This window comes from Haliotis cracherodii, unplaced genomic scaffold (assembly GCF_022045235.1).
Source record: "Haliotis cracherodii isolate W230 unplaced genomic scaffold, xgHalCrac1.p SCAF_11, whole genome shotgun sequence".
Lineage (NCBI taxonomy): Eukaryota > Metazoa > Mollusca > Gastropoda > Lepetellida > Haliotidae > Haliotis > Haliotis cracherodii.
The window spans coordinates 21,184,677-21,212,624 of record NW_027266266.1 but is presented as its reverse complement, the minus strand read 5'-3'; the positions used below and the strand labels follow the sequence as shown (position 1 = coordinate 21,212,624).

The following is a 27,948-nucleotide window of genomic DNA, read 5'->3' as shown; positions in this document are numbered from 1 at the left end:
ACAGGAAGTACCCTTGGACACACAGGAAGTATCCTTGGACACACCGGAGGTTTCCTCGGACACACAGGAAGTATCCTCGGACAGACAGGAAGTATCCTCGGACACACAGGAAGTATCCCCGGACACACAGGAGGTTTCCGACGTTTCCTCGGACACACAGGAAGTTTCCTCGGACACACAGGAAGTTTCCTTGGACACACAGGAAGTATCCTTGGACACACAGGAAGTTTCCTTGGACACACAGGACACACAGGACGTATCCTCGGACACACAGGAAGTTTCCTCGGACACACAGGAAGTTTCCTCGGACACACAGGAAGTATCCTTGGACACACAGGAAGTTTCCGTGGACACACAGGAATTATCAGACACACAAGAAGTATCCTTAGAAACCACAAGAAGTATCTTTGGACATAACAATTAAATGTCCTTGGACACCACAGAAATTTCCTCAAATATACTTATTTTGATATCTCTTTCATCATTAATTTCATGACGTACAAATTGTTAACATGCTTAAAATATTGTACTTTAAGAATATATATATATATATATATATATATATATATAATGAACTAACTCTGAAAGAAAATATTCTACACATATATCCCAACATGAAGAAAGCACCTGTGTTGCAAGAACTTCAACAATAATAGAAGCATTTATTTCTTCATTTGGGAAGAAATATTTAATTATGTTTATAGAAAAATATGTCAGCATTGTATAGGCACAAAACAATCTTGGTTTGATCATGGTTTTTCTGTTTAAATCCACTTAAACACACAACATTCAACAGTTGTTGGGCCCTTCTTGGGAGTAGCATTTCAAAGACTGCAGCAAAATGCCGGGAAACAAGACGACAGTAGCCTGAAATGTCAGCCTATGCCAATTTATGAACCTTGTCACTTACTCATGTTCATGACTAGACTAAACTCCAAAAATTAATTTCTGCCTAATAAATATTTCAAGGGAGTGGGATAATGAACATGAAACTAAAAAAATGGATGTATGAAAAATAACGGTGATTGTGCTTCAGATTGCAATATTTTTTCTATGTTCTGGCATATTGGATAAAAAAATACAGCATAACAAGTCTTGTTATTATTTGTATTGTTTAACCTAAAATCTACAAAGAAATTCATTTACAAAGGATGTTTCCCTTTCGAAATTGATTGACAGAATGGCGGAACTTAGAAGTCATTTTATCTCCCCTGTATCCATGATAACAACAAAATGCCATTGACGTAATAAGCGCCCACGGCGACATTTGCTAATATATTGGCAAGTGAACAATCCCAATTAGCACCCCTTCGGATTGATCAATGTAAACATGACTTATATATTCATGTATAATACGCACTTGTGTGTTATATGCACCCTTAATTATGGGAAATTAAATTCCGGAAAAATAAATCTGTCGTACATAAACACTTCAGGCTGTCAGCATAAACCACTAAATTTATCTTTCAACTTTGTTTTTTTTTCACCAAAATAAGAGCCACCCATTTCTAATTTTGAGGGCGCCCTGGGCGCTTATTACATCGAATACGGTAATCAAATTACACAAATGTACTAAACGTAAAAAAAGTAATGGCAGGAATAAAATGCCTGGATTGACGTGAGGACAATGTCATCAGTCAGTTGTGTTCATGCAATCATTTTCCCCACCCTGTGGACCAACTAATACTTGCAAACATCTAGTTGAGTTCAAGACGAAGGAAGCAGCAGCACGAATGTATCTAGAGATCAACAATACAACCACATGCAGAGAACTGTCTTCACACACTGAAATTACCCAGAAGAATTATTTCCTGACTTGAATATGATATGTCAACATTTTTCAAAACAATGAAAGTCATGAAATACAGTTATGAAAATACCAATATATTCATATAAAAAGCAGTAAATAAATAGATGATCTTAAAGCACACAGTCAGACAGGTCTTATTAAATGTAGAAGGTACAGACACGACCAGGTCCTGAGGAGCACACTACAAATGACATCAGTTCCTTAATACTCAGATCGGTTACTCCAATACGACAACACTCTGCGAGAAAATCTGACTACCCCTCCACAGGATCCTTCTTATCAGCCAATCAGTGTTGAGGCTCAAAATTATTGGTACGAGCAATTGAAGTATTCAGAAAAACTAATATCTGATTTCTGTATATAAAAAATTAACATAAACAGTAAGTTCCAAATGGAATAAAATAAAGGCTGTGGTATTATATTGTATTATATATCATTTCTGAGTGCCATGGCATCAACACCCAAAAGGATGTAAGATAGATGGAACATTTGTGTTCTATGGTTTCTTTTGTTAAAATAAAATCAAAATTTCGTAACTGAAATAAAGCTGAATCATTTTAGAAAGCTAACATCTGATAAGCTCAAGAACTCATACATCCTCTATTTAGGTTGGAAGGTCAAAGTTCGCTCAAGGTTCAACAGATGCAACCTCCTGTGGACAGTTTGTGAGATCTTGATGCAGAGAGGCATCTTATCGGAGTAAAAGATCTGATTTTAATGAGATTACAATTCACATCTCCACTGAAGACATTTACGATGCAACTTCCATCAGTCAATGATTTCTTATTCGAATACACTGACAGCTTACTGCTATTGTTTCTGTGTGTAGTGTACTATAACATGTAGAAGGTCAATTCTCTTTTAAAAACACCATTAAAATGCTTAAAAGTCAGTAAATGGCTGAAGGTAATTTGGTGAAAAAATTGCTGAGAGCAAAATATCACTTAAAATACCTTTACTTGAATGAAACCAGAAGAGCTCTAAAAGTTTTAAAAACAATCATTTGCGGGTTGTGTTCTATGAATTAGCACCACAAATCATTTCTTAGTTTTTCACATTTGTATGAGGTCTCGAGCCCTGGAGTTTTATAACAGTATCAGATGCAAAGGGAATCCCTCACACCTCCCTAACACCTTACTACCAACATTAAACTAATGGAACTCATGGCCCTTGCCTTCACCGACTCCTGGGCACATCATGGCACATCATGGCACATCATGGCACATGAGATAAAAACCAGACGTGCAATTCACAATGGTAAAAAAAAAATCATGAAATAGAAAATAGTCCATTTTGACACATGAATATCATACAAACATTACGATATTAAAATACTGCATTTTCAACCATCAGTTCACATGTTGATGCATGACCTTCACATTGTTATTCCCATGGCCGTTGACTGCAAATTTTTCCGCTTTATGTTCCGGCCGCCTTTTCCGTAGAAAATCGCTCTTCAGAAGCCTCCAGAAGAGAATGGGGTTTATAACATTCATGACAAACATGGCCGACCCCAAGCTGAAGTAATAAAGAGCAGTCACCCGCTGGTACCAGAAGCACATCGCCACGGTAATGGACACCAGGGACGCTCCTCGGAATATGGCAAATGTTACAAGGTTCATGAAGGCAACGGCTTTGTAGAACCAGTGTTCAAATTTCATTTGGATCATCTGCAGCAGCTTCCTGGAGTGTAGCCAGAATGAGTTGACTTCAGCCAGCAGCGCCACCATGTTGAAAGCTATAGCCACCCGGTGATGCATGTTATACCAGAACATAGAGATCACCTGCAAAAACAGAAATTAATTTGATTTGTTTTGGTAACCATGGTTACTGACTGGCACTTCAATATTTATGTATCCCATTGATGAAATGTTACCATGATTATGTGCATACTAAACAACAACTATTTGATTTTCAGTTAAGTTGTGCATACTTGATATAAAATTGACTTATTTCAAATACAGACATAACACCTTGTTTGGACCATACACTCAAAATTGAACAGGGGCTTATCTGGGCCTGTTGAAAGGCACCAGGTCAGCAGCAAATGTCAGTAAATATTCCCAAATACGAATTACAAATTTCCCTATTCATGTTATATTGTTGCAACAGATGTTACTTGATTATGACTTTGTACTGGTGACTTGTATTTCACCAGCAATTTGAACAGAATAATAATGATTTTTTCCCAACTGCCTGGCAACAGTACTTAGTTTGGCATCATGGATAAATCTCTGATGAACATTTAGTGTTCCTGTTTACCGGTAATTACCAGTTTTTCACCAGTAAAATTAGGCTTGTGACTGCCAGTCCCTGTGAACCAGCAAATAAAGTATCTTATAAATCTTTGTTGTTGAACAAAACAACAGCAGTGTTCATATAGTATATTATTTTAACAAAGTTTGCTTTTCTTTTACCATCAGGGTTTCCCCTTGTCTATTTTTAGTGCAAGAAAGAAAAGTTTGCCTTGCTTCGAGGTTTACTGTATTTGACGTAATTAGTGCCCGTTCTAATAAGCGCCCACAGCGATATTTGCTAATATACTGGCAAGTGAACAATCCTAATTAGCACCCCTTCTGATTGTTCAATGTACACAAGACTTATTTATTCGCGTATAATACACACTCATGTGTTATATGCACCCTTAATTATGTGCAATTACACTCTGGAAAAATATATGTCGTATATAAACTGTTTTTTTCCCCACCAAAATAACATTCCAATAAGAGCCCCCTACTTCAAATATTGAGAGCCTCCTTGGCATTTAATATGTCGAATACGGTAATACAGTGATCCCTCGCTATTGGGCTCTTCGATAAAGCGCTACCTCGGTTACTACGCGCAGTATCGCATGGCTCCCAAAATTTATGTAAACTTTTAATACTGAGAGTTTTACACAGCCTTGATTGTATTGTTGTTCGTTGTTCATTTGCACATAACGCTTCCCATTGCATAATCAACCGTTTATCGTTGAATGGAGTTCTAATAATCTGTTTGAAAACATCCGTGGCAAGTCCCAGAAATACAATTGTTCTACTAGTTAACTTTTCACACTATACATCCTTTGATCTTAGAACCGCATGCATGCAATAAAAGAGAACCACAAGCGAAGTTTATATTCTTAATTAGTGGGCAATACAATCTGAGGCGACACTGTCAACTCACATGTAGTTGCTGTCAAAAAACGGCGGTCATTCCTTTTGATTCGGATCAAGTAACTGTATCAAACCAATTAATCTGGCTTGAATGTGTATCTATATTTGCATGAATGTGTATGAATGCGCACAGTGCTGGTCAAAACTCTCGTTTTCCGTATTTTAAGCAACATGACCAATCAATGCCACTGAATCACTCTTTACTTGTGTAATGAATTGTGATTGGCTCTTCACTCATAGCGTCTGTTACTACCATTAACGATCGATATTTTCATATAAGTAGACTACATTCACATTGAATGTGACAGTTAAGGCTTGTAAATAATAACAAACGGCGAAAACATAATGGATATATATTTTTACACTATGAACGGTAAACAACTTGTATCATTGCAATGTGCGAGACAAGGCGAAGATCGTGAGATTGGCCGAGCGCGCTCCGTGCTCCCCCGCCTCGGCCTCGGTTAAACGGCTCATCGTCTATAACGCCCACCAATTATTTGGACCCCATTGGTAGCGTTGTAGCGAGGGACCACTGTACATATTTTAGACTTCGCCACAAAATATTCACCAAAAAAAAAGGAAACTTGTGACTGAATTTTGTGTGAATGACGTGTAGATCTAACTAAGTTACTGCAGAGATGATGTCATTGCATTGAACATGACATAAAGGAACTTAAACAGTGAAAATTTCATACGTTTTTTTTATTTGTTGAAAGTTGGGACTGACAAATATTAGAAGGGACTGGTAATTTTTAGAGTTGCCAGTCCACCATGACTGGCAGTTTCCAAAGACAGTGGGAACACTGTTGATGTCTGTGAAGACTGATGCTATCTCAACTGCACTGGGTGATATATCGCATTTTCAAGCAATGGTTAACATGGTTATACAGCAATGATTTCTTGGAACCAGAAGGGTCAAAAACTGTTCATTGTCTGACTGCGAATCAGACATGAGAGGTGACCCAGACCCAAGGAAATAGATATATAAATGAATCCAACTCACTCTTTTAGCATTGTTCTGTGCTCCACTGGATTTAGCTATAATTTATTTTCATGGACATATTAATAAATAAGATGTCATATCTGGGACAAAGTGTTGGTCCAGGGATACACTGGCAACAAAGTATCCATCATTTTCATGGCTAACTGCACCCTGGAATTCTACAAGAGCAGCAGCAATCCACAAGCAGCAATCAACACAATCAGGATACAAATCTAAGATGACACACTCTCAGTCAGGTGGCAACATTGTAACCATTTGATCCTCATATAAGACACCTCTCAGACAAGCATGGGATATTGATGGGTATCCAGATGGGGATATCCCACAAGGATGACCTATCCAGTCCAGGATACCCAACAAGGATGACCTATCCAGCCCAGGATACCCCACAAGGATGAAATTACCAGCCCAGGATACCCAACAAGGATGACCTATCCAGCCCAGGATACCCCACAAGGATGACCTAACCAGTCCAGGATACCCCAAGGATGACCTATCCAGCCCAGGATACCCAACAAGGACGACCTATCCAGTCCAGGATGGCCAACGAGGATGACCTATCCAGTCCAGGATACCCCAAGGATGACCTATCCAGCCCAGGATACCCAACAAGGACGACCTATCCAGTCCAGGATGGCCAACGAGGATGACCTATCCAGTCCAGGATACCCCAAGGATGACCTATCCAGCCCAGGATACCTGACAAAGACGACCTATCCAGTCCAGGATGGCCAACGAGGATGACCTATCCAGTCCAGGATACCCCAACGATGACCTATCCAGCCCAGGATACCTGACAAGGATGACTATCCAGTCCAGGATACCCCAAGGATGACCTATCCAGCCCAGGATGGCCAACGAGGATGACCTATCCAGTCCAGGATATCCCACAGGGATGACCTTTCCAGTTCAGGATACCTGACAAGGATGACCTATCCAGTCCAGGATATCCCACAAGGATGAAATTACCAGCCCAGGATACCCCACAAGGATGACCTATCCAGCCCAGGATACCCGACAAGGATGGCCTATCAAGTCCAGGATACCCGACAAGGATGACCTATCCAGCCCAGGATACCCCAAGGATGAACTATCCAGCCCAGGATATCCCACAAGGATGACTTATCCAGCCCAGGATACCCCACAAGGATGGCCTATCAAGTCCAGGATACCCGACAAGGATGACCTATCCAGCCCAGGATACCCCAAGGATGAACTATCCAGCCCAGGATATCCCACAAGGATGACTTATCCAGCCCAGGATACCCCACAAGGATGACCTATCCAGCCCAGGATACCCCATAAGGATGAAATTACCAGCCCAGGATACCCCACAAGGATGACTTATTCAGTCCAGGACATCCCACAAGGATGACTTTACCAGCCCAGGATACCTGACAAGGATGACTATCCAGTCCAGGATACCCCAAGGATGACCTATCCAGCCCAGGATGGCCAACGAGGATGACCTATCCAGTCCAGGATATCCCACAGGGATGACCTTTCCAGTTCAGGATACCTGACAAGGATGACCTATCCAGTCCAGGATATCCCACAAGGATGAAATTACCAGCCCAGGATACCCCACAAGGATGACCTATCCAGCCCAGGATACCCGACAAGGATGGCCTATCAAGTCCAGGATACCCGACAAGGATGACCTATCCAGCCCAGGATACCCCAAGGATGAACTATCCAGCCCAGGATATCCCACAAGGATGACTTATCCAGCCCAGGATACCCCACAAGGATGGCCTATCAAGTCCAGGATACCCGACAAGGATGACCTATCCAGCCCAGGATACCCCAAGGATGAACTATCCAGCCCAGGATATCCCACAAGGATGACTTATCCAGCCCAGGATACCCCACAAGGATGGCCTATCAAGTCCAGGATACCCGACAAGGATGACCTATCCAGCCCAGGATACCCCAAGGATGAACTATCCAGCCCAGGATATCCCACAAGGATGACTTATCCAGCCCAGGATACCCCACAAGGATGACCTATCCAGCCCAGGATACCCCATAAGGATGAAATTACCAGCCCAGGATACCCCACAAGGATGACTTATTCAGTCCAGGACATCCCACAAGGATGACTTTACCAGCCCAGGATACCGCACAAGAATGACCTATCCAGTCCAGGATACCCCACAAGGATGACCTATCCAGTCCAGGATATCCCACAAGGATGACCTATCCAGTCCAGGATACCCCACGAAGATGACCTATCCAGCCCAGGATACCCGACAAGGATGACTTATGCAGTCCATGATATCCCACAAGGATGACTTTACCAGCCCAGGATACCGTGCAAGGATGACCTATCCAGTCCAGGATACCCGACAAGGATGACCTATCCAGCCCAGGATACCCCACAAGGATGACCTAACCAGTCCAGGATACCCCAAGGATGACCTATCCAGCCCAGGATACCCAACAAGGACGACCTATCCAGTCCAGGATATTCCACAAGAATGACCTATCCAGTCCAGGATACCCAACGAGGATGACCTATCCAGCCCAGGATACCCCACAGGGATGACCTATCCAGCCCAGGATATCCCACAAGGATGACCTATCCAGCCCAGGATACCCCACAGGGATGACCTATCCAAATAAATGTTAGTAAAAATTACAAATTATAGTGCTAGAGCTTTTGATCCTCATTCCACTGGCCAATAAGACAAACTTGGGACCTATTATGAACCAGAGGTGAGGTAGAATGGGGTTTAACTTCACGTTCAAGATTATTGCACTTATCTAGAGACATGCATGCACGTGTGTGTGGCTGCTTGTACTAGCCCGGACTGATGACAATTTTATAGTACTGGCCCACTGAGATACCATGTTGCAGTTTAACATGAATTCCCCACTCAGACACAGAATACTGACTCCGAGAAGACCAGTCCTTGTTTTAGCCCCTGAATGGCAAGTGCCAGGCAGGGCAACAACAAGTACCATCTTTTAACAACTTTTGGTATGACGTGGCCGGAAATCAAACACACAACCTTCTGTTCTCCGGGCCGACACTCTACCACTAGACCACTAGACCATTCTGAAGGAGAATTCCCACAGGTTTCCCCAGGGAAGGCTAGATGACAGCTCCTGCCCAAATCCCAAACGAATGATCCACTCCTACCTGGATCATTCCCCTACCCCCATCCCAACCCATCCAAGAGCTACAGGCAGGATGATGGAGTGTGACTCACAGCTAAATGGTGAAGTGTGACCTCCCACATCTTGAAGATCTTGTTGTTGTAGATCATGTCCAAGAAGTCGTATGTGAAGTAACCTGTAGGAGAGAAACCATTGTAGGTGTCAGAGGTGTACATACACACGATACAAACAATAGCAATATTCATGTCTGAATTGTTTGATAGGCAGTACTTAATAGTTGATGGATGACAAAGTAGACATAATTTATTGACAACAACTTCTTTAATTACTGTAGAGGCGATGTTTTAGTATACATCCTTATCCGTTTTCTTGTTTGACAATGGTATAAGGATCCATACCGAAACGTTGCCTTTACAGTAATTAAAAAAAAAGTTGTTATCCATTAATTGTGTCTACTTTGTAATATTCATTTTGTTTATGAATAGCAATATTTTGTATGCTTACCACCACACCGGTATATTAGGTGAAAAAGGGTTTTGTAATTTTTTGTATTGTTTAACCTTTAAATTCATTCACAAATGTTGTTTCACCTTGAAATTGATAGGAAAAACTGAGGAAATGTGGAAGTGATTTATTATCTCACGTAGTTATCTCCCCTGTATCTATGACGGCAACTGATGGCCTCAGACCACAGTTATCCCTCCTAAGTTTTACCATGAACCGGAAGGAAAATAGGAGAATATAGTGCCCTGTTCAAATGGGCTGTTCAGGCTGTGCCAATTGTTTTAGAGTGACTTGTGATAGCTTAAATGAAAGATCAGACATTGTAGTATGTTGCCAATTTTTTGTTAGCCACATGCTGTGAAGGTATTGATTCCAGCCTCCCATGACTTGACCCCCAAGTTGAAGGCCACTCTGTGTGGTTACCGCGAAAGGGGGCTGGTCAATGCAGGCCAAAACTTTGTGTATTAAGTGACAAGTGGCAGGTTGGTAAGCATGCAACAGGACAACGGCCTATGACCGATAATAATTATGGTGGGCTGTCATGTCACCGTAGATAGAAAAGAAGGAATTTAATTGCTGTCTGAGGCCTGATCATGCTGAGTAATATGTACCAGTTTACCACTAGACTGATCTGTATACCAAGTTTCATAAAGAAATGTACAATGTGTGAAGCCCATTTCTGGTGTCCCCCGCCGTGATGTTGCTAGAATATTGCTAAAAGCGGCTAAAACCATACTCACTCACTCATCAAGAAATATTAAACAGTTTTTGGAGTTTTGCTACTACCTTCATTTTCAGTAAACTCTAACTTGTCATCATGAAAACAAAAAAATAAAAAGAGTAAATTACATATATAATGAACACGCTTATAACCAACTGGTGGATATAACAAACTATGTTTTATGGTTCCAGGCATTTGCCCTATGTATGCTGTATATATACTTATAACGAACTACATTTATAACTGTTGTTTATACAGTATCCTCAATCATCAAAAGGCACCAGTTCACCACTAGACTGATCTGTATGGCATGTTTCATCATGAAATATTCAACGGTTTTGAAGTTCTGCTCTGGAAAGAAGCAGAATAAGTCCAAAAATATATCCCAAATCATCAAAAGGCACCAGTTCACCACAAGACTGATCTGTATGGCATGTTTCATCATGAAATATTCAACGGTTTTGAAGTTCTGCTCTGGAAAGAAACAGAATAAGTCCAAAAATATATCCCCAATCATCAAAAGGCACCAGTTCACCACTAGACTGATCTGTATGGCATGTTTCATCATGAAATATTCAACGGTTTTGAAGTTCTGCTCTGGAAAGAAGCAGAATAAGTCCAAAAATATATCCCAAATCATCAAAAGGCACCAGTTCACCACCAGACTGATCTGGATCTAATGGTGGATTATACACATCTCTTTTTCAATCATAAGCACCGCAACCTTTGAAATCCACACTTGTTTGCAATTCTGAGACAACCAAACTGTGCTGAGAGCAAGTCAAAATCCAATGACAGAGACTACACAAGATGTGTTAATAACTTCACAAACTGTCATTTAACTATGAACACAAACAGCTGTCAGACACAATAGGGAATCAGTGACACCATTCTACACAGTGATGTATCAAAAGCCCCGCCCATTGTATTAGCAGCCAAACAGGAAACAGTCATCCGGTAGTGGGTGTGGCCTAATTTTGTAAGGATTAATACAAAGTTACAAACACACAAAAAATGGCCTGGTTAGCTAAATAAATGACATACAATCACTTGCAATTTATTGATAATAATTATAAGAAAATGTTCTAGCATTAACAGTACTTTGGACTTTCTTGATGCAGGTAGATAACTCACTCCAAATATTAACACAAGCCACTGCACTAAAATGTCCCTAACACCAAATGCCGGATAATTCACATATAAGCTTGGCCTGACTGATGTATACCACTCAAAAGAACTATTCTAGCATGACAGATTAACTACAATCTCATTACAATCAGATCTTAGTTTTCACTACTGCTACACAAAGATCTGAGGACATTCCATTACGGGTCACGTCAGAACGACCATTCACGAATTTTGACCGACCAATGAAATGACTGACAAGAAATCAACATTAGCCATTCAGAAGGCAGCTTTCTCGAGCTTTACAACACTAGTTTCAAACTGGCGACTACGCTTCAAAACATATTTTGACGTATTCTCGATTAAAAAAATTAAACTTATAAGAAGAACATTCTGGAATGGCTTATAGATGGCCTTGATTGTATGGATATAATCATAAAACCAGTAACTGTTGTTCGGAATACCCCGTGTTAAATATTTCGTGGTTGCATGATTAGAAAACACATTCCAACAGTCACTTTCATGATCTGGTAAGTGACGCTCTGATTGATTGGATGAAAGGTCGTTCTGACATAACCCTTAATGGGATGTCCTCAGATCTTTGTTTAGCATAGTGGGAACTTAGATTTGATTATAATGAGATTGGATTAACTATAGTAACATGAAAGAATAAGGTTGTGCTTAACCTCTTGTGAGTAGTATTGTAGAATCCTATGTACGGCTGTCACCTGTAGATCTAACTATGCTAAATATAACACATCTGTTACATGTCTCTATGGTTTGAACATTTCATTATTTTTTAGTTGCTAGTTGGTTGTCATTTTTCATATATACATTAGTTTTAACATTAACATGATTAATGTACACTTGGATTTCATGGAACTAATTTTGTTTAGACACTCAAATGTGAGGGAAATTGTTTCCCCACACAACTATTAGATAAGTTGGCAGTGAAGAGGACGTCTGTTGAAATTATATTTAAAATTTTAGTGTGGTTCTCCGCATAAACATGAATTTATGGTTATGATGTAATAGAGGTAGGGTATTCACAAGAATTATTTGTAAACAGTAATCTATACAGATTCTTTTTCATAATGACAGTTACGTTCTCCTATCTCAATCTTGTGTTACTCAATAGAGCCAGTCATCCTTAAAAGATTCTCTCCAATATGACAGGTATATGTTCTGGAGCCTGAGACCTTGAGTTATTCAATAGAGAAATACACATGCTCTTCTGCACCCATAGCAACCTCAGTCATGTTTACCTTCAAAGGGGAATTCCAAAGTACTAAGGCCTAGATCACCTAGGAGCGTTCCAATTAACTGAACTGGAGGGGTGACGGCTTTCAAGCCTTGCCTCAATAACCTGAAGGCACTGAGTCCCTGCATAGACTGCTCCACAAGACTTTTGTGTACCACAGTCTATGGCAACACACCCACAGATAAAGCAGGGGTACCATATTTCCTATATTAGATGCCCAGGCTTCTATTAAATATATCAAGCCATTAACCCAGAGTCTTTTAGAGAGCAGCATCTATTCTGTTTAATGCTGGCACAGTGGCAACTCACTACCTTATAACCCAAAAACATAGCTCCAGATAAGCTTTTGGTGTTGTGGGTATTTTACCCATGCATTTTAAAATCATTGGGTATCAGTAATTCTATCTGCGTATTCAAATTTCTGTTACCCACTAGTTTTTACACGTGGGTATTTAAGTTATACATTTAAAAACACTATTCATCTAGTCCCTGCAAACTGGTGTCGTGTGGGTTTGATAGCTTTATAGGACTCAAAAATACCACGATACTTCCACAAGAAAGTGTGATGGCAAATGATCATGATGTGACTGTCATCGTGGAGTTTGGCAAGGTTGACGGAATGCCCGTTTATAATTTCAAAATAAGTTGCTGATTTGCTATTCGAATACGCAGGGTTACTTCACAATATTTTGATGATACGTACACGTTTTATTTTTGTAGCGTATCTGTAATGTTCGTTGCGTATTTGATACGCTTGGATTATATTTTACTGCATATTTCTGCATTTCTGATGCGTATTTCACACAGATACGCAGCTTATCTGGAGCTCTGCAAATCCAATTTGTGTCTGACTAACCCTTTCTTGTCTACACAACAACGATCTTTGAACATACCCAATAACTCGAAAGTTAATCAGGATATTACCATACTACGTGACTTATCGTTTTGTTGTGTGTTATTTGTAATGTTTGGGCTTGACATCAACAAACTGGGTACTTCAAGATTTAGTAGTTTCAACTATCACTGAAATTGAACACTGCTTCATGTTATGATCTTTAGATTATCCAACAAAAGATAATCATTATGCAATTTAAGATGGTTGCCATTAATGAGCGAGTGAGTGAGTATGGCTTTACGCCGCTTTTAGCAATATTTCAGCAATATCACGGCAGGGGGACACCAGAAATGGGCTTCACACATTATACCAATGTATAAATTAAAATAGAAACCTTTGAGTAAAAACTCAATTGCTTAAAAAGTTATCTTGAGCTCTGAAGATGGTTGCCATTGATGACACTGCCACACAAGTACTGTAACAATAAGTTACTAATTGTACTAAAATGATGATAGTCATCAGAGATCTGAGAGTATGATTATTTAAATAAATGTATGGGTCCAGGGTGCAACCTGGTTTTGTATGGTGCAACTCAGTGTTTATGTCAACATGCTCCTGGTGCAACTTATGTCAAGCTACTTACACATGATACATTGAGGCCTGCATTAGCCCTTTTATTCAAGCAATTTTGAACCCTGCAAAGCAAGGTTGATCTCATCTTCCCTCTTCGTGGCAAGTGAGTTGACTGACTATAAAAGTCCAGTTTCCACCCTTGCCGAACTAAGCTGTTATTATGGAGTTATGGTCTAACAAGTCTATGCATAGTCCAATCACAATTGCCCAATGAAATCGACATCCGGTTCGTAAACTGTCATGCAGATTTCGGTCGATTGCAGGATTTGCAAATCATATGCACCGCCAACTCGTCAACAGATATTTTCCAAATCTATTCATGTTTTTAATCACGGTGCTCACGAGATTTGATGCACTTCGCGATGTAAGACCCAATTTTTCAAAACATAGATCTTGATTATCGATCAGATCGTCTTGATCAGGCGTCACCATTTTGTTTGAAGCAAATACAAGTGATACGAGAGGTGGAATCTGATTGGTCCATAGGAAAGGCATAGAAGGGACATAACTCGTAATAGCCACAGGGGGCGCTACCATCAAGTCCAGAAATTCAAGTCTAGTTCGGCAAGGGTGGAAACTGGACTTTTGAAGTCAGTTAACTCTCTTGCCTCTGGAAGATGTTTTGAACCCTGTAAAGCAAGGTTGATCTGTGTGGGAACGATTTACTGAAATGTTACTCTTAAAACAAGGGCTGGGAATGATACCTAGAAATTACCACACGAGTGTCTGCAAGATACCATTTATTTAATTGTTTCGAAATGTATCTAATGAGTGAAAGCGAGTAAGTTAAGGGTTTTTTTTAAAAATGGTATCTGACAGTCATTAGTATAGTAATCAATTTCATACACACCCTAAAAGAGAGCTGGTGTAAATATAGAATAGCATTGATAGTATTTCTTCTGTTCTGTAATTTCATTGGATGAGTGTTCTGTTAGTTATCCAACCACATACAAGCATATGTTAACAGGCACATTCTCATTAGACTTCCGCAAATAGTTTTCAATTGCCTTGTACATCGTCTAAAGGTCAACATGGCCCAGAAAGTTAGGATAATCAAAATCTAACACACAGGTGGGTTTATTTAAGTAAGTTACAAAAGCCTATAGACGTAAATCTTATTCATAAAGCTAACAGCGTTATCAAAAGATTCCTATTATCAGGTACTCGTGCAGGAGACGAGTTCTACCCTCAGATACTTGACACGAAAAGTTTGGACTCATTGAACATGTTGAAGCCCTATCAACGTGAGCCTCCACAAAAAGGTTTCAGACATATCTGTGGCTTGTCAAGGCAATGATGATAATGCGAATTAAATTAGACGAAAGAACAGTTATTGAACACTGTAAAACCATTCGACACAGAGATGTGAATTCGACTAAACCTCAAGAAACTTATCAATGAATTAATATATTCCATCATAATAATCTGACCTTAGGTCATCACCATGATGTAGCCAATCACAGACCTAGAATTCAATATCACAGTTATCTTCTGTGGATTTCTCACCCACAGATGTGTAAGAAAATAAGGTCATGATATAATTATTATGATGTGTTCATAATTTGATATCCAAAGTTCAAACTACAAAGTATGATGTCAGGGCCCCGTCTCACAAGGCCATCACAGCACTAAGATAATCATAACTCCTATACTATAACATAGGCTTACGACCGTTGTAGAGCAAAGATCACTTTGTGTAACAGGTCCAAGGACTTTATAAGATAACTGTCATACAAACTGTCCTAAACAGGTTAAAATTGTTACCATTTATTGGACGGATTTAAGTAAAAGTATTTAGGTAAGCTAAACCCAACAATGAAAACAGGTCCTGGATGGAAATTAAGTTTTATTTAGTTTAGTTGCTATCTACATAAGCAGGAACAAATGGTACCCACGAGGAAATGTCACCATTCCTTCCAAATTTGTACATTAACAAGATGAATTTTGCCTGGTCTTAATTACTCTTAATCCATCAACACTACACTACCAGGTTGTTGGTTTGTGGTTAACGCCACACTCAGCTATATTCCAGCTATATGATGGCGGTCTGTAAATAATCGAGTTGGGGCCAGACAATCCAGTGATTGATATCATGAGCATCGATCCACGCAATTTTGATACGAAGACATGCATCAACCAAGTCAGCGAGCCTGACCACTCGATCTTGTTGGTAGCCTCGTACAACAAGCATAGTCGCCTCTTACGGGAAGCATGGGTTGCTGAAGACCTATTATACCCCGGAATCTTCACGGGTCTTACACTACCAGGGAAGGAAATTAATTAAGAACACCTACTCCCCCGAATAGTGAAAACATTGTATAGCAATGTCCCTCCAAAATGTTTGAAATTCTACAAACCCCTAGTGTACATTTAATATTAACAAAACAACAGGCTAGTGCTAATTTCCAATCTGCACTGTACTCACAGGGCTGCTAATTAGAGACCTTGACCTTCAAGGCTTTGAACAAGTTGAAGCATTTCAATGATTTATTTATACCAATGTTTTAGAGCACAACTCCAAGGGCATATTGGGTGTAAAACTACACTGAACACAGAGTTAATTGGTCCTTACTGTTGTTTATAGGTCATGTTTCATGACATAGCTTTGATCTTTATATTGCACATAGCATGTCTAATTAAAGAGAGGCATTTCCCCTTGTCCGCATTCATAGTTGGTCTTGTCAGCTGCCCTTACTTATCAGTAACCACTAGTCAGCATTTGAAATTGGCACTAGTCCTATAGTCCTTGCCAAACTGCCCAATAGTTAAGGTATCATAAGTACTAGTAGAAATTTACCATTTTTAAGGGTTTTGCTATATGTTATTATTATAAGGACTAGTAGATGTTAGCTTCTATCGCTGCAGGTCCTTGAGCGTCGTCCAATAATATCCACCTGTCTTACATGCTTATGATGGGTATACTAACCGGAGGGTCAACAGCCAGTAAGGGAGTGAATGTTGTTATACGTATCTTATCCAACATTAAAGCAAAGGGTGCAAGGAAGCTATTCTGCCATGGAATATCCATGGCGTGCCATGCGAGGGTGCTGGGGACCTACTCTGCCCTGGAATCTCCATGGGTTGGCAAGCAAGACTGCTGGGGACCTATTCTGCCATGGAATCTACATGGGCTGGCAAGAAAGGGTGCTGGCGACCTATTCTGCCCCACAATCCCCATTGGTGTGGCGAGGGTGCTGGGGACCTATTCTGCCATGGAATATCCATGGCGTGCCAAGCGAGGGTGCTGGGGACCTATTCTGCCATGGAATATCCATGGCGTGCCAAGCGAGGGTGCTGGGGACCTATTCTGCCATGGAATATCCATGGCGTGCCAAGCGAGGGTGCTGGGGACCTATTCTGCCATGGAATATCCATGGCGTGCCAAGCGAGGGTGCTGGGAATCTCCATGGGGTGGCAAGTGAGGGTGCTGGGGACCTATTCTGCCCAGGAATCTCCATGGGGTGGCAAGCGAGGGTGCTGGGGACCTATTCTGCCCAGGAATCTCCATGGCGTGCCAAGCGAGGCTGTTGGGGACCTATTCTGCCCAGGAATCTCCATGGTGTAGCAAGCAAGGGTCCAGGTTACCTATTTTGCCCCCGGAATCTCAATGTATGCTTGCCAACTGATCACCTAGAGTCCTCCAAAGATCAAAAAGATCAATAACTAGTTGTCTGGGACACACTGACTGATCAATGTATTAGGAAATCAATAATGACACAATCGCATGTTTTATAACAATTCGCCAAGGTTTTGTTTTACCAGCCATGGTAACAGTTGTGGTTGTGGTGACAAAAAAAGACTGCCGACGCAGCACTCCTTAACCCCAGCAGTGCAGAAAGCCCCTTCTTATCATACTTATCATGTTACTTCCCATGCTTAGATAAGGCATAATAATAACGTTGTGGTTCAGATAACATTGATTTTTTTCTGAAACTGCAAACGTGTTGGAGAATTACAGTAAAATCAGCAGGTTTTTTTACATACATTTTCACAAGAACTACTTTTTGGCCGCCATGGTCACAAAACGTTAATAACCAGAGCCCCATATCCCCTTTTTGAGCAATTGAGATTTTACTCCATGGTTTCTATTTTAATTGGGTTATTACATTTATCATTGGGTAACCAATATTTTTTCACTCATCTATTCATCACTCTATTCGTTTTTTTCCGAAAATTAGTGAACATTTTAAGATTTTAAAAAAATGAAATAATGTTTTAGATGAATATAACTGTTCTAAATATATAGGCTTGACAATGTTCACTTGGAAAGTAAAATAGCTTGTAATTGTGTTTTGAAAATTAGCTCCTTTGCACTCTGAAAAAGCTTCATTGGGTATTTAAGCGTGCTGTTTTTATAATTTGAATGCATGTGTTTCTGTACACAAGTTAATTCATAGTAGTTGGGTTTTAAATATTTTTGGGGGGTATTTTATGCAAATACGCTGTTTATGAGTAGTTCTGACACCATTGAAAGAAAAGTTCAGGCCTGCACCTAAAATCACTGTAAATCATCAGTAATTGGAACTGTTTCAGGATCTACGTGGTTACACCCTTAATTGTTACAATTGTCATGCACACGATACACACACAGACATACATGATATATACTTGGAGATATGTATCATCACATGATCATCATGATCACGTATATATCATCATCATATATACTTGGATATAAACATGATAATGATAATGATGATATAAACATGATATATACATGATCATGATTGATATACTTCCATTATCATGATTATACCATGTATACACAATATATACATGAGATATACACGACATATAATCATGATAATATAAACTTCAGACACACATTATCATGATGATAAATCATGCATATACATGATATATACATGATATATACTTGATTTATACATTTTTATACTTGAGATATGCATGATCATGATATATCATGTGTATGCTTGATATAGTACCACCTATGTCCCCACATATTCATTGAGTTGTAGACCATGAATGTCTCTACATATTCACTGGGATCTGCTCCAGCTCACTCAGCAGGACATCATTGAGACCAGGGACAAGTGCGCCAGACTTGTCCGATTGTGACTGCAAAATGTCTAATTTGAAATAGTGCAAACGGGCCATTTTAAAATTTGGTCAACATCAATCAGCACATCCACACTGACCTACATCCTGATAGGTTGAAATAGTAGTATATATTAGATCTATGTGTCTATCAAGTGTTGTGGGCTTTTAAACATGTCGTGTATCTATCCCTTCAGAGAATTGAGGTCAACGAACAGGTATAACAAGCTTCGTAAATAAAAGTATGAAATTTGATATAAAACATCACTAGAAATGATGATTTACCATTTAAATTGTATTTCCTGCTCTCCAAGGCATTATTTTTATGCAGAGATTAAGATTACTGTGTGTATTTTCTCGTAAACTAAGCCAGAAATAGCAATCAGCTGTACATAAGTTCGCTCCCAATCTACCACGATCTACCGGTGGTTCAGTTCAAAAGTACCCAATGATACAACTTCAAAGTATTTTGATGCAATGGTCGGAAGAAACTGTATCTGAAATTATTGTTTTATCAGGAATAATATATTCCAAAATTGGGTTATTTTAGTTGCAACTTTTACCATATATATCTAAAATTATAAGCTACATAAGCGTAACACTTTGGTACAGCTGACTGCAATTGCAGGATATAATGGTTGTTTAATATTTTAGTATGTGAAACAACAGTACTTACTCGTTCATATTTAATCTACCAATTACAGGTCAGTCACCTCATTACTTTTATAATCAACACGATTTGTTAAACCTCTATCATCTAAATTTGTTTCATTCCGTCTGGATCATGTTACAGTAATTACTTCCCACAATGCACTTCCAAACAGTCTGGGCATGCCCAGTAAGACGGACATGACATCAGAGTGTTTACCTTTATTAACCCATCAGCCTCGCACGAGGTTACTTTCTCCATTGTTTCAAGCCACTTACCCATGTTGTTACCCTCCAACCACCCCTTAGCTCCTCTATTTCATTGCTTCATGTATCGTGTGTATCGTGTGTATCATGTATGTGGTTTCTGGATCCGCTTGTACTAGAATTGTATTGTCATGCATTCCATAGTCATATATCAGGCTTGTATATGTATATACCATATTCGACGTAATAAGCGCCCTGCTCTAATATGCGCCCACAGCGACATTTGCTAGGATATTGTCTAGTGAACAATCCCAATTAGCACCCCTTCCGATTGGTCAATGTACACAAGACTTTTATATTCGCGTACAATACGCAATCGTGTGTTATATGCACCCTGACAGCACATCAAATCCTAGCAACGAAACCAAGCTCAGGTAGACCACTGGCGTTTTTACAGTAATACATGCGGCAGTATTTGGAAAGGGCCCTCACACTTACAACTGAATTCTATTAAAACAATCAGAAGCATCGTTGCACCTGCCGAGTAAATGAAGTGAAAATTCTATAATATACACCAAAGAACTTCCTTCAAGCAAAGGGGCGGTCGGGTAGCCTAGTGGTTAAAGCGTTCGCTCGTCATTGACGGGTTCGATTCCCGACATGGGTACAATGTGTGAAGCCCATTTCTGGTGTTCCCCACCGTGATATTGCTGGAAAATTGCTAAAAGCGGTGTAAAACCATACTCACTCACTCACTTTATGGGCAATTAAATTCTGGAAAAATATATCTGTCTTACATAAACATTTCAGGCTGTCTGCATAAACCACAAAATTTATCTTCAACTCTGTTTTTTCCACCAAAATAATATTCTAATAAGAGCCTACTATTTGTAATTTTGAGAGCGCCCTGGGTGCTTATTACGTCAAATACAGTATGTATATATTTTATCTTCTGTGTCTGCCTCGGCGTCACAAGCCACTCCTTACACACTGCGTGGAAGGCTTGTGGCCCCCAAAGAACATTACGCTATTTCGGTAGTAATCGGTACCGCCCGGTCAGCACGACCCAGGACCAGCTTACCTCTAGGGACCCCAGGACCGGCATATCCCTCCCACGGCTACACAAGTCTGGGTATCTAAGACCCCAGGACATTCAGTCATCTTACCCAGGTCACCTCGACCCCAGGGTCTCACATAGGCAACCAAGGCAGCCCCCACATTTTGCCAATTATTTGTATGTAAATATTTGTATGTAATAAAAGTTTCTTTCATGTACTACCTTTGATGTTGTTTGTGGCACAAATTTACGGATGGACTAATTTGACAAGTCACGATAGGGACTTCCCGCGCTACATGTATTTCGATTGCGAAAACGTTACGTTGACATATAATAGTCACATTGCCACAAATATGACTTTTAATGATTGTAAGTATGGCATTTATGATATATGTATCCACTCTCTGCTAACTTAAGTTCGTTTCAAGGCATCGATAACGGTAATCTGACTGTGGTTGCTGTAAATAACGGTGAGTAGTGCGATCTACCAATCACTTCACACACGATTTCGCCAAAATTAATGTAAACAATAATGAATGAAATTTTAAATAAAACATTCCAGCAACATCACAGCAGGGGACACCAGAAATGGGCTTCACACATTGTACCCATATATTACAAACATAAGTGATACCGCACGCTATAACTGAGGTAGTGCTATATTAGTGATAGCGAGGGAACACTATATATGCAAATGTCCGATTGGCCAAAAAATATTTCCGGATCCCTGGTTGAGACAGAAAGTGTCTACCCATATTTTAAATATGAATCATCATACATTGTTTCTATTCATTTCACTTCAAAAGGATCTTCTGAAAGTAAACATGTTCCATGAATCCAACTGAAAGTTGTTTTTCATTTCATCTTCTATGACCTATCAATGGATGCTCGGTAGCCAGCTTGCCCTTACACCATTAAACCGGTTACCAGTATTACACTTATAGGGCTCATTACAGTTCAGGGCCCCGTTCCACAAAGTGATCTTAGCGCTAAGTCGATCGTAACTCCCATTCTTTAACACTGACTTACGACAATCGTAGCGCTAAGATCGCTTTGTGGAACGGGGCCCAGGGGAGTCAAAAACAGTGTGGTAATTCCCACCAACTGTGTTTTCCTGAGCACATTTTACCTTTTTCTTGCAGCTAAAGGTAATAATTTTGACGACCCATTACACGTCAGATGAGTCAAAAACAGTGTGGCAATTCCCACAAACTGTTTTTGCCATTGTAAATCTTTTCCCTCCTTTTCACTATATTATGACTGTAAGTTATTAGACAGTTCACTGCAGGCCAGATGAGCTGAACTGATAGGGTCAATCCATGTTTTCCACTTGTACTTACTAAGGGTGTGTGGAAATATTGGTAGATCAGTAAATTGAAGTTCATTCTTTCCATGATACGTTGGTTGGTTGGTTTGTTGTTTAACGCCACACTCAGCGATAGTACAGCTATATGACGGTGGTCTGTAAATCGAGGCTGGACAAGATAATCCAGTGATTAATATCATGAGCATCAATCCATGCAATTGGGATCGATGACATGTATCAACCAAGTCAGCAAGCCTGACCACCTGATCCCATTAGTCGCCTCTTTTGACAAGCATAGTCGCTGGCAAGCAAAGGTTGGTGGAGACCTATTCTAACCCGGATCCTCACGGGTCTCGTTGTAATGAAACTGTTGAATACTTAGGGTTCAGAATATACATAATATGCGGATAAGATTTATATTTGAGAAAACACTATGTGCTACCAGCATCTTGTTTTGTTCCGTTTATGAACTTCAATTCATACATTCATGCTGCAGATTGCTTCTGAATTGAAAATTTAGAATCATACAGTATATCATGAGATCTATCACAATACAGACATGTCCATCGCAAAATGTTGTGATACTGTATTCGACGTAATATGCGCCCCACTCTTATTAGCGCCCACAGCGATATTTGCTTATATATTGGCTAGTGAACAATCCCTATTAGCACCCCTTCCGATTGATCAATGTACACAAGACTTATTTATTCTAGTAGAATTCGCACTTGTGTGTTATATGCATCCTTAATTATGGGAAATTAAATTCTGGAAAAATTTATGTTGTATATAAACATTTCAGGCTGTCAGCATAAACCATGAAATTTATGATCTTTCAACTCTGTTGTTTTTCACCCAAATAATATTCTAATAAGAGCCCCCTATTTCTAATTTTGAGAGCGTCCTGGGTGCTTATTATGTCGAATATGGTACATTTTAAAGCTCCACTACCCAGCCATGGTATCTGCATGTACTTACCTGTGGAGAAGGCCACCAGGTAGTACTGGTAGTAGTTGCTGTAGACCAGCAGGTCCTCGAACATCTCCGGGTACAGGATGAAACTGTAACAGAAACACACACAGTCAGACAGAGCTGGCCAGCAAGCATTTACTGCAATACCTACCAGCAAACATACATATCGCGCTGATCAGCTGATGGTAAATAAGCCACACTCGGTTACCTCCCTTGAACGCACATGAACAGCTTGCCCTCCTCCAATTCCAACACATTTCTCCTGCTTTTGATATTATTTTTCGCCACGTGTCATGTATAGAAGTTGGCGAAAATAACTGAACAAAATTTTGTTATAGTGTTCTTTAAGTATTTGCGATTCTAATGATGTAAGTTTTATAAAAAAAATTCAACATATGAAGTTTGCAGTTACCAGATGAAATTACCCCCCCCCCTTTTTTTTTTTTAAACATTTTCCCTTTCTAAGTCAAGATTACTGTTAATTATTTTTCAAAAGTACATTAATACAAACATAATGAATATATGATACCATTTGTGTCTTTCTTCATGTAAGATAATACTTTTTTGATAACAAAAAAAGGAAAAAAGTGCAAAAACAGGCCAAATTAAATTTCTGCACAGAGTTATGGGAATTGAATTGCTGCATAGGCAAGAGGCCAGGGTGACAGCTGACATTCCAGCTAACACCGCCCAAAATAAGGGAAGATCAAGCATTTTTAAAAGGGAGGGGTCCAAAATATCAAAATCCTCTCTCAGATAATTTTACTGTCTACAACATACTACACTTGGTTTTCAAAGGGAGGGGTCCGGCCCCCGGACACCTCCTCTGGATCCAACTATGCAAACCACTTTTGTCACTGTCACTGAAACTTAAGCAGAGACCCAAGTAAGAGACGCTTGTCTGCCATGTCTCAAACTTGCATACATCACACATTAAAGGCAATCTTGAAGCAGTGAGGGAGTGAGTGAGTTTTTACGCCGCTTTCAGCAATATCACAGCGGGGGACACCAGAAATGGGCTTCACACATTGTACCAATGTCGGGAATCGAACCCGGGTCTTCGGCGTGATGAGCTAACACTTTAACCACTAGGCTACCCGACCGCCCCTTGAAGAAGTGAGTCTTCAGCTGGGAGTAAAGTAAAGATGTAGGGCCCTGCTCTTTTGAATGAGCCATCACCACCATTTGTGCATGTGGACTGGACCTCAACTACATGACGACCTGACAGTTAAGATTGTGGATCTCCATGACCTGTTCAGCAGACAACAGCAGTGGTGGGAGGTTTGCTTGTGGGCCAGTGTGTGGTGTGTTCCGACTGGTGTACCAGGTTTCAGTTGTAAACATGATGGTACAAGTACACTGTGATTAAAAGCACAGCTTGACTTTCGTTCCCGTGAAATGGAAAGCTATGAACTAAATGTCATGGACAGCTAATCCTTTACAATTAATTACAATACACTAATGTGAACAGCTACAATAAACATGTCAAAATCAATGTATACTGTCTCATATGCCACCATGCCCAATACAGTTCCTGGATCAAAGGAAACAGGTTCTTCCATTGCACGCAGAATTCATATTCTCCCAAAATGTGATGTTCTAAGCCGCTGACAATCAAGTATCATTATAAGAGCAATCCAAACACATGCTCATATGATCCTGGCACATCTAAGGGAGACAACTCTGCATCACGAACTGCATCACGAACTGCAGCACCTTTGACAACTGTACTGCCCATTGGCGAACTGTGTGCAGGTATCTAATTAATGTAAGATACTGCAGTTGAACCCCACTGTCTACCAAATCATGCAATTTTGTAATAATTGAGTGAGTGGTGTTTAACGTCGCTATTCCAGTTGTATTGTGGCGTGTCAGCTTAATGTGGGAGGAAAGCCCGAAGTGATGCAGGTCTCAGAAGTTTACCACGTCGGTGAAACCCACGAGCATGGGTATAGTCCTGACAAACCTAGAAACGTAATCGGGGCTAACCGGGATTCGAACCCACAATCATAGGTTTCTGGCATGCCCAAGCGACGCCAATTATGTAATAGGAAATAAACAGTTTCCTGTGTGTCCTTATCATGATGATACAATGTAATACTTGATACAAATTGTAACTTGTGAGTTTAATTGATCATGATTATCTTTAGTTTAAACTATTGGGACTATACAATGACTTCAAGACATCCGGGAATTTGACACTTCTGGGTTAAAATAGCAATAAGAAAGTAAGAGTTTGCTGGGACCAGGTTAAGAGTTTGACACAAACAGGGAATCTACACATCGAAGTTTGACACCACAGCTTGGATTTCTACATTCTCTCAACATCTCTTAATCAACAGTTGTCATGGTTATAATATTTACTCATAGTAGTGCAACGATCAGCAGGTTTCCAATACAAAAGAATCTCATATTGCAAGCATTACAAGCACTATTTCACAACATCATCTTACTCTACATCCTGCACTTGAGGGTACGTGTTAAGATCGGAAATGGACACTGTGCATATATGACATGTTACACGGGAAGCTGCATCACATTCATGAACAACCCGTTTCGGGAGCAGGATACAAGATATGGACGTGGGGAGGTTTGGAAGTAAACATGGTAAATGTGCCAATTGCACTACCCAACACAAACAACATGCCCTTATTCATGTTGCTACGATTGGCTTACACAAAAATGCAAAGAGAGTGTAAGGGTTTTAAGACACTATTCATTTCTTTTTCCAAATAAAAGGTTGAACAAAAAGACAGCAATGTTGTGAGGACTGCATCCAAATCATGAACTTCTGATTCTGAACCGCTAGTCGAAGGGTTACCCGATAACCAAGGCTTGTCTGTTTAACCAGCAATTTGAATTCCAGATTTATGATGGCAACCTGTAATCGAGTCTGGACCAGACAATCCAGTGATTGATTTCATGAGCATCGATCCATGCAATTGGGATTCGATCACATGCATCAACCAAGCCAGTGAGCCTGACCACCCGATCCTGTGAGTCCCCTTTTACGGGTTGTTAAAGACCTATTCTACCCCGGATCTTCATGGGTCTCTACTACCTGATCCAGTTGAGGTTTCTTACCACAAGCATAGGTAGCCATAGAGACCAATTTTAACCTAGAATCTCATGGTGGAAATTATTAAAGCATAACAATGATACATATCAATCTTATATAAATTACAAACATGTTCAACTGAATCATGTAATTTGAATGTCAATGTCAGATGATATTGATACTCAATTATGAGATATATCACCCACATCAATACCAACATATATCACCCATATCAATACCAACATATATCACCCATATCAATACCAAAATATACCACCCACATCAATACCAACATATATCACCAATATCAATCAATACCAAAATACATCAATCACTATAATCAACAGATAATTCACAACGCAGTGATTAGTAAGTCCTTATACAAAGAAACTTGTCAAGCAGTTAATTCTTTTATTTATCTGTTTGGCGTTCATCAAATATCCACACGCTAGGCTAAATGACCGATGTAAATAATACACCTGTCAAAGTGTTTTCAAATAAACAACTTCCTGTTCCTTGACCTACAGGTGCGCGTTTCTGACAATTATTATTATTGCTTGAAGCATTATATTAGTATGGACAGATTTCTGATAAACACGGGTTAATAATACTACATTATTTTACAGAACAGCTTACAAAATTACAATGAATTCGGTTGTCTTTGATAAAAGGCTAGACGTGAAGTTCTAGCTAACACTTTGAACTTGTTGCGCCTGGCAATCGATACTGTCGACTGACGAACCGAAGTTTAGAAATCTATTCAACTAACAGATCTGATATCTGTAGGACTAGTGGCATTATCAACAAAAGCGGTCAAACGCACAGTCAATCTTACCTGCTTAGATCCCACACAGAGCATATCAAGGCGTGCACCCACGAAACTAGTAAATTTCTCCATTTCCACGCATCTTCTTGAACAGATTTGGGTGCACCGACGAAGCTGATCACCAAGTTGACAATAAAAAAGAAAAGTATGGTCGATATCATCATGGAATAGCCATAGCGAATATCTAAATTAGGATTATCTGGTAACCTGTCATTAAAAATGGCCATTTTCGTTTAATATCCTAACAGTTCTTCCTCAACTACAAACGAAAAACACCGGAACGAAATGCTTCGAGCGGAGTGTCACGTGACCATGTCGCTTATAACACAAACGATCGTTGCCATGTGCAGTGTCATATACAAATGTTGGACTTTCCTTGTGTTTATGGTCTATGTTTAATCAAGTTGTTGCACGGCATGTAATTAGATCGATTTAATTTTTTTAAGCAGTCGTTGTAAAGGTACTTTGAAAATTTTATTTGAGAAAACGCCATGCATGTGATCTGATTTCCCAAGGCAATGCGTAGGCGAAAGGAGGCAAAGTATGTGAAAAGACCACGCCTTCTTTTGGCTGTTCGCTGGTCGAGCCGCTATCTATAATTCCATGTCACTTGAGTCGTCCTGACATGCATTAGTCATACGAA

The 27,948-nt window shown here is 39.9% G+C and overlaps 1 protein-coding gene across 1 annotated transcript; it reads right to left on the bottom strand.

Annotated features, from left to right (window-relative positions):
• Nucleotides 1–579: 579 nt before the first annotated feature.
• LOC139455564 (TLC domain-containing protein 2-like) lies at nucleotides 580–27,606 on the bottom strand. Its single transcript, XM_071237115.1, has 4 exons — nucleotides 27,315–27,606; nucleotides 23,428–23,510; nucleotides 9,187–9,269; nucleotides 580–3,594 (listed from the first exon to the last, which is right to left on the bottom strand). Exons 1-4 carry the CDS (start codon nucleotides 27,530–27,532, stop codon nucleotides 3,160–3,162), a joined length of 819 nt encoding a protein of 272 aa, XP_071093216.1. The 5' UTR covers nucleotides 27,533–27,606; the 3' UTR covers nucleotides 580–3,159.
• Between the last annotated feature and the right edge of the window lie 342 nt (nucleotides 27,607–27,948).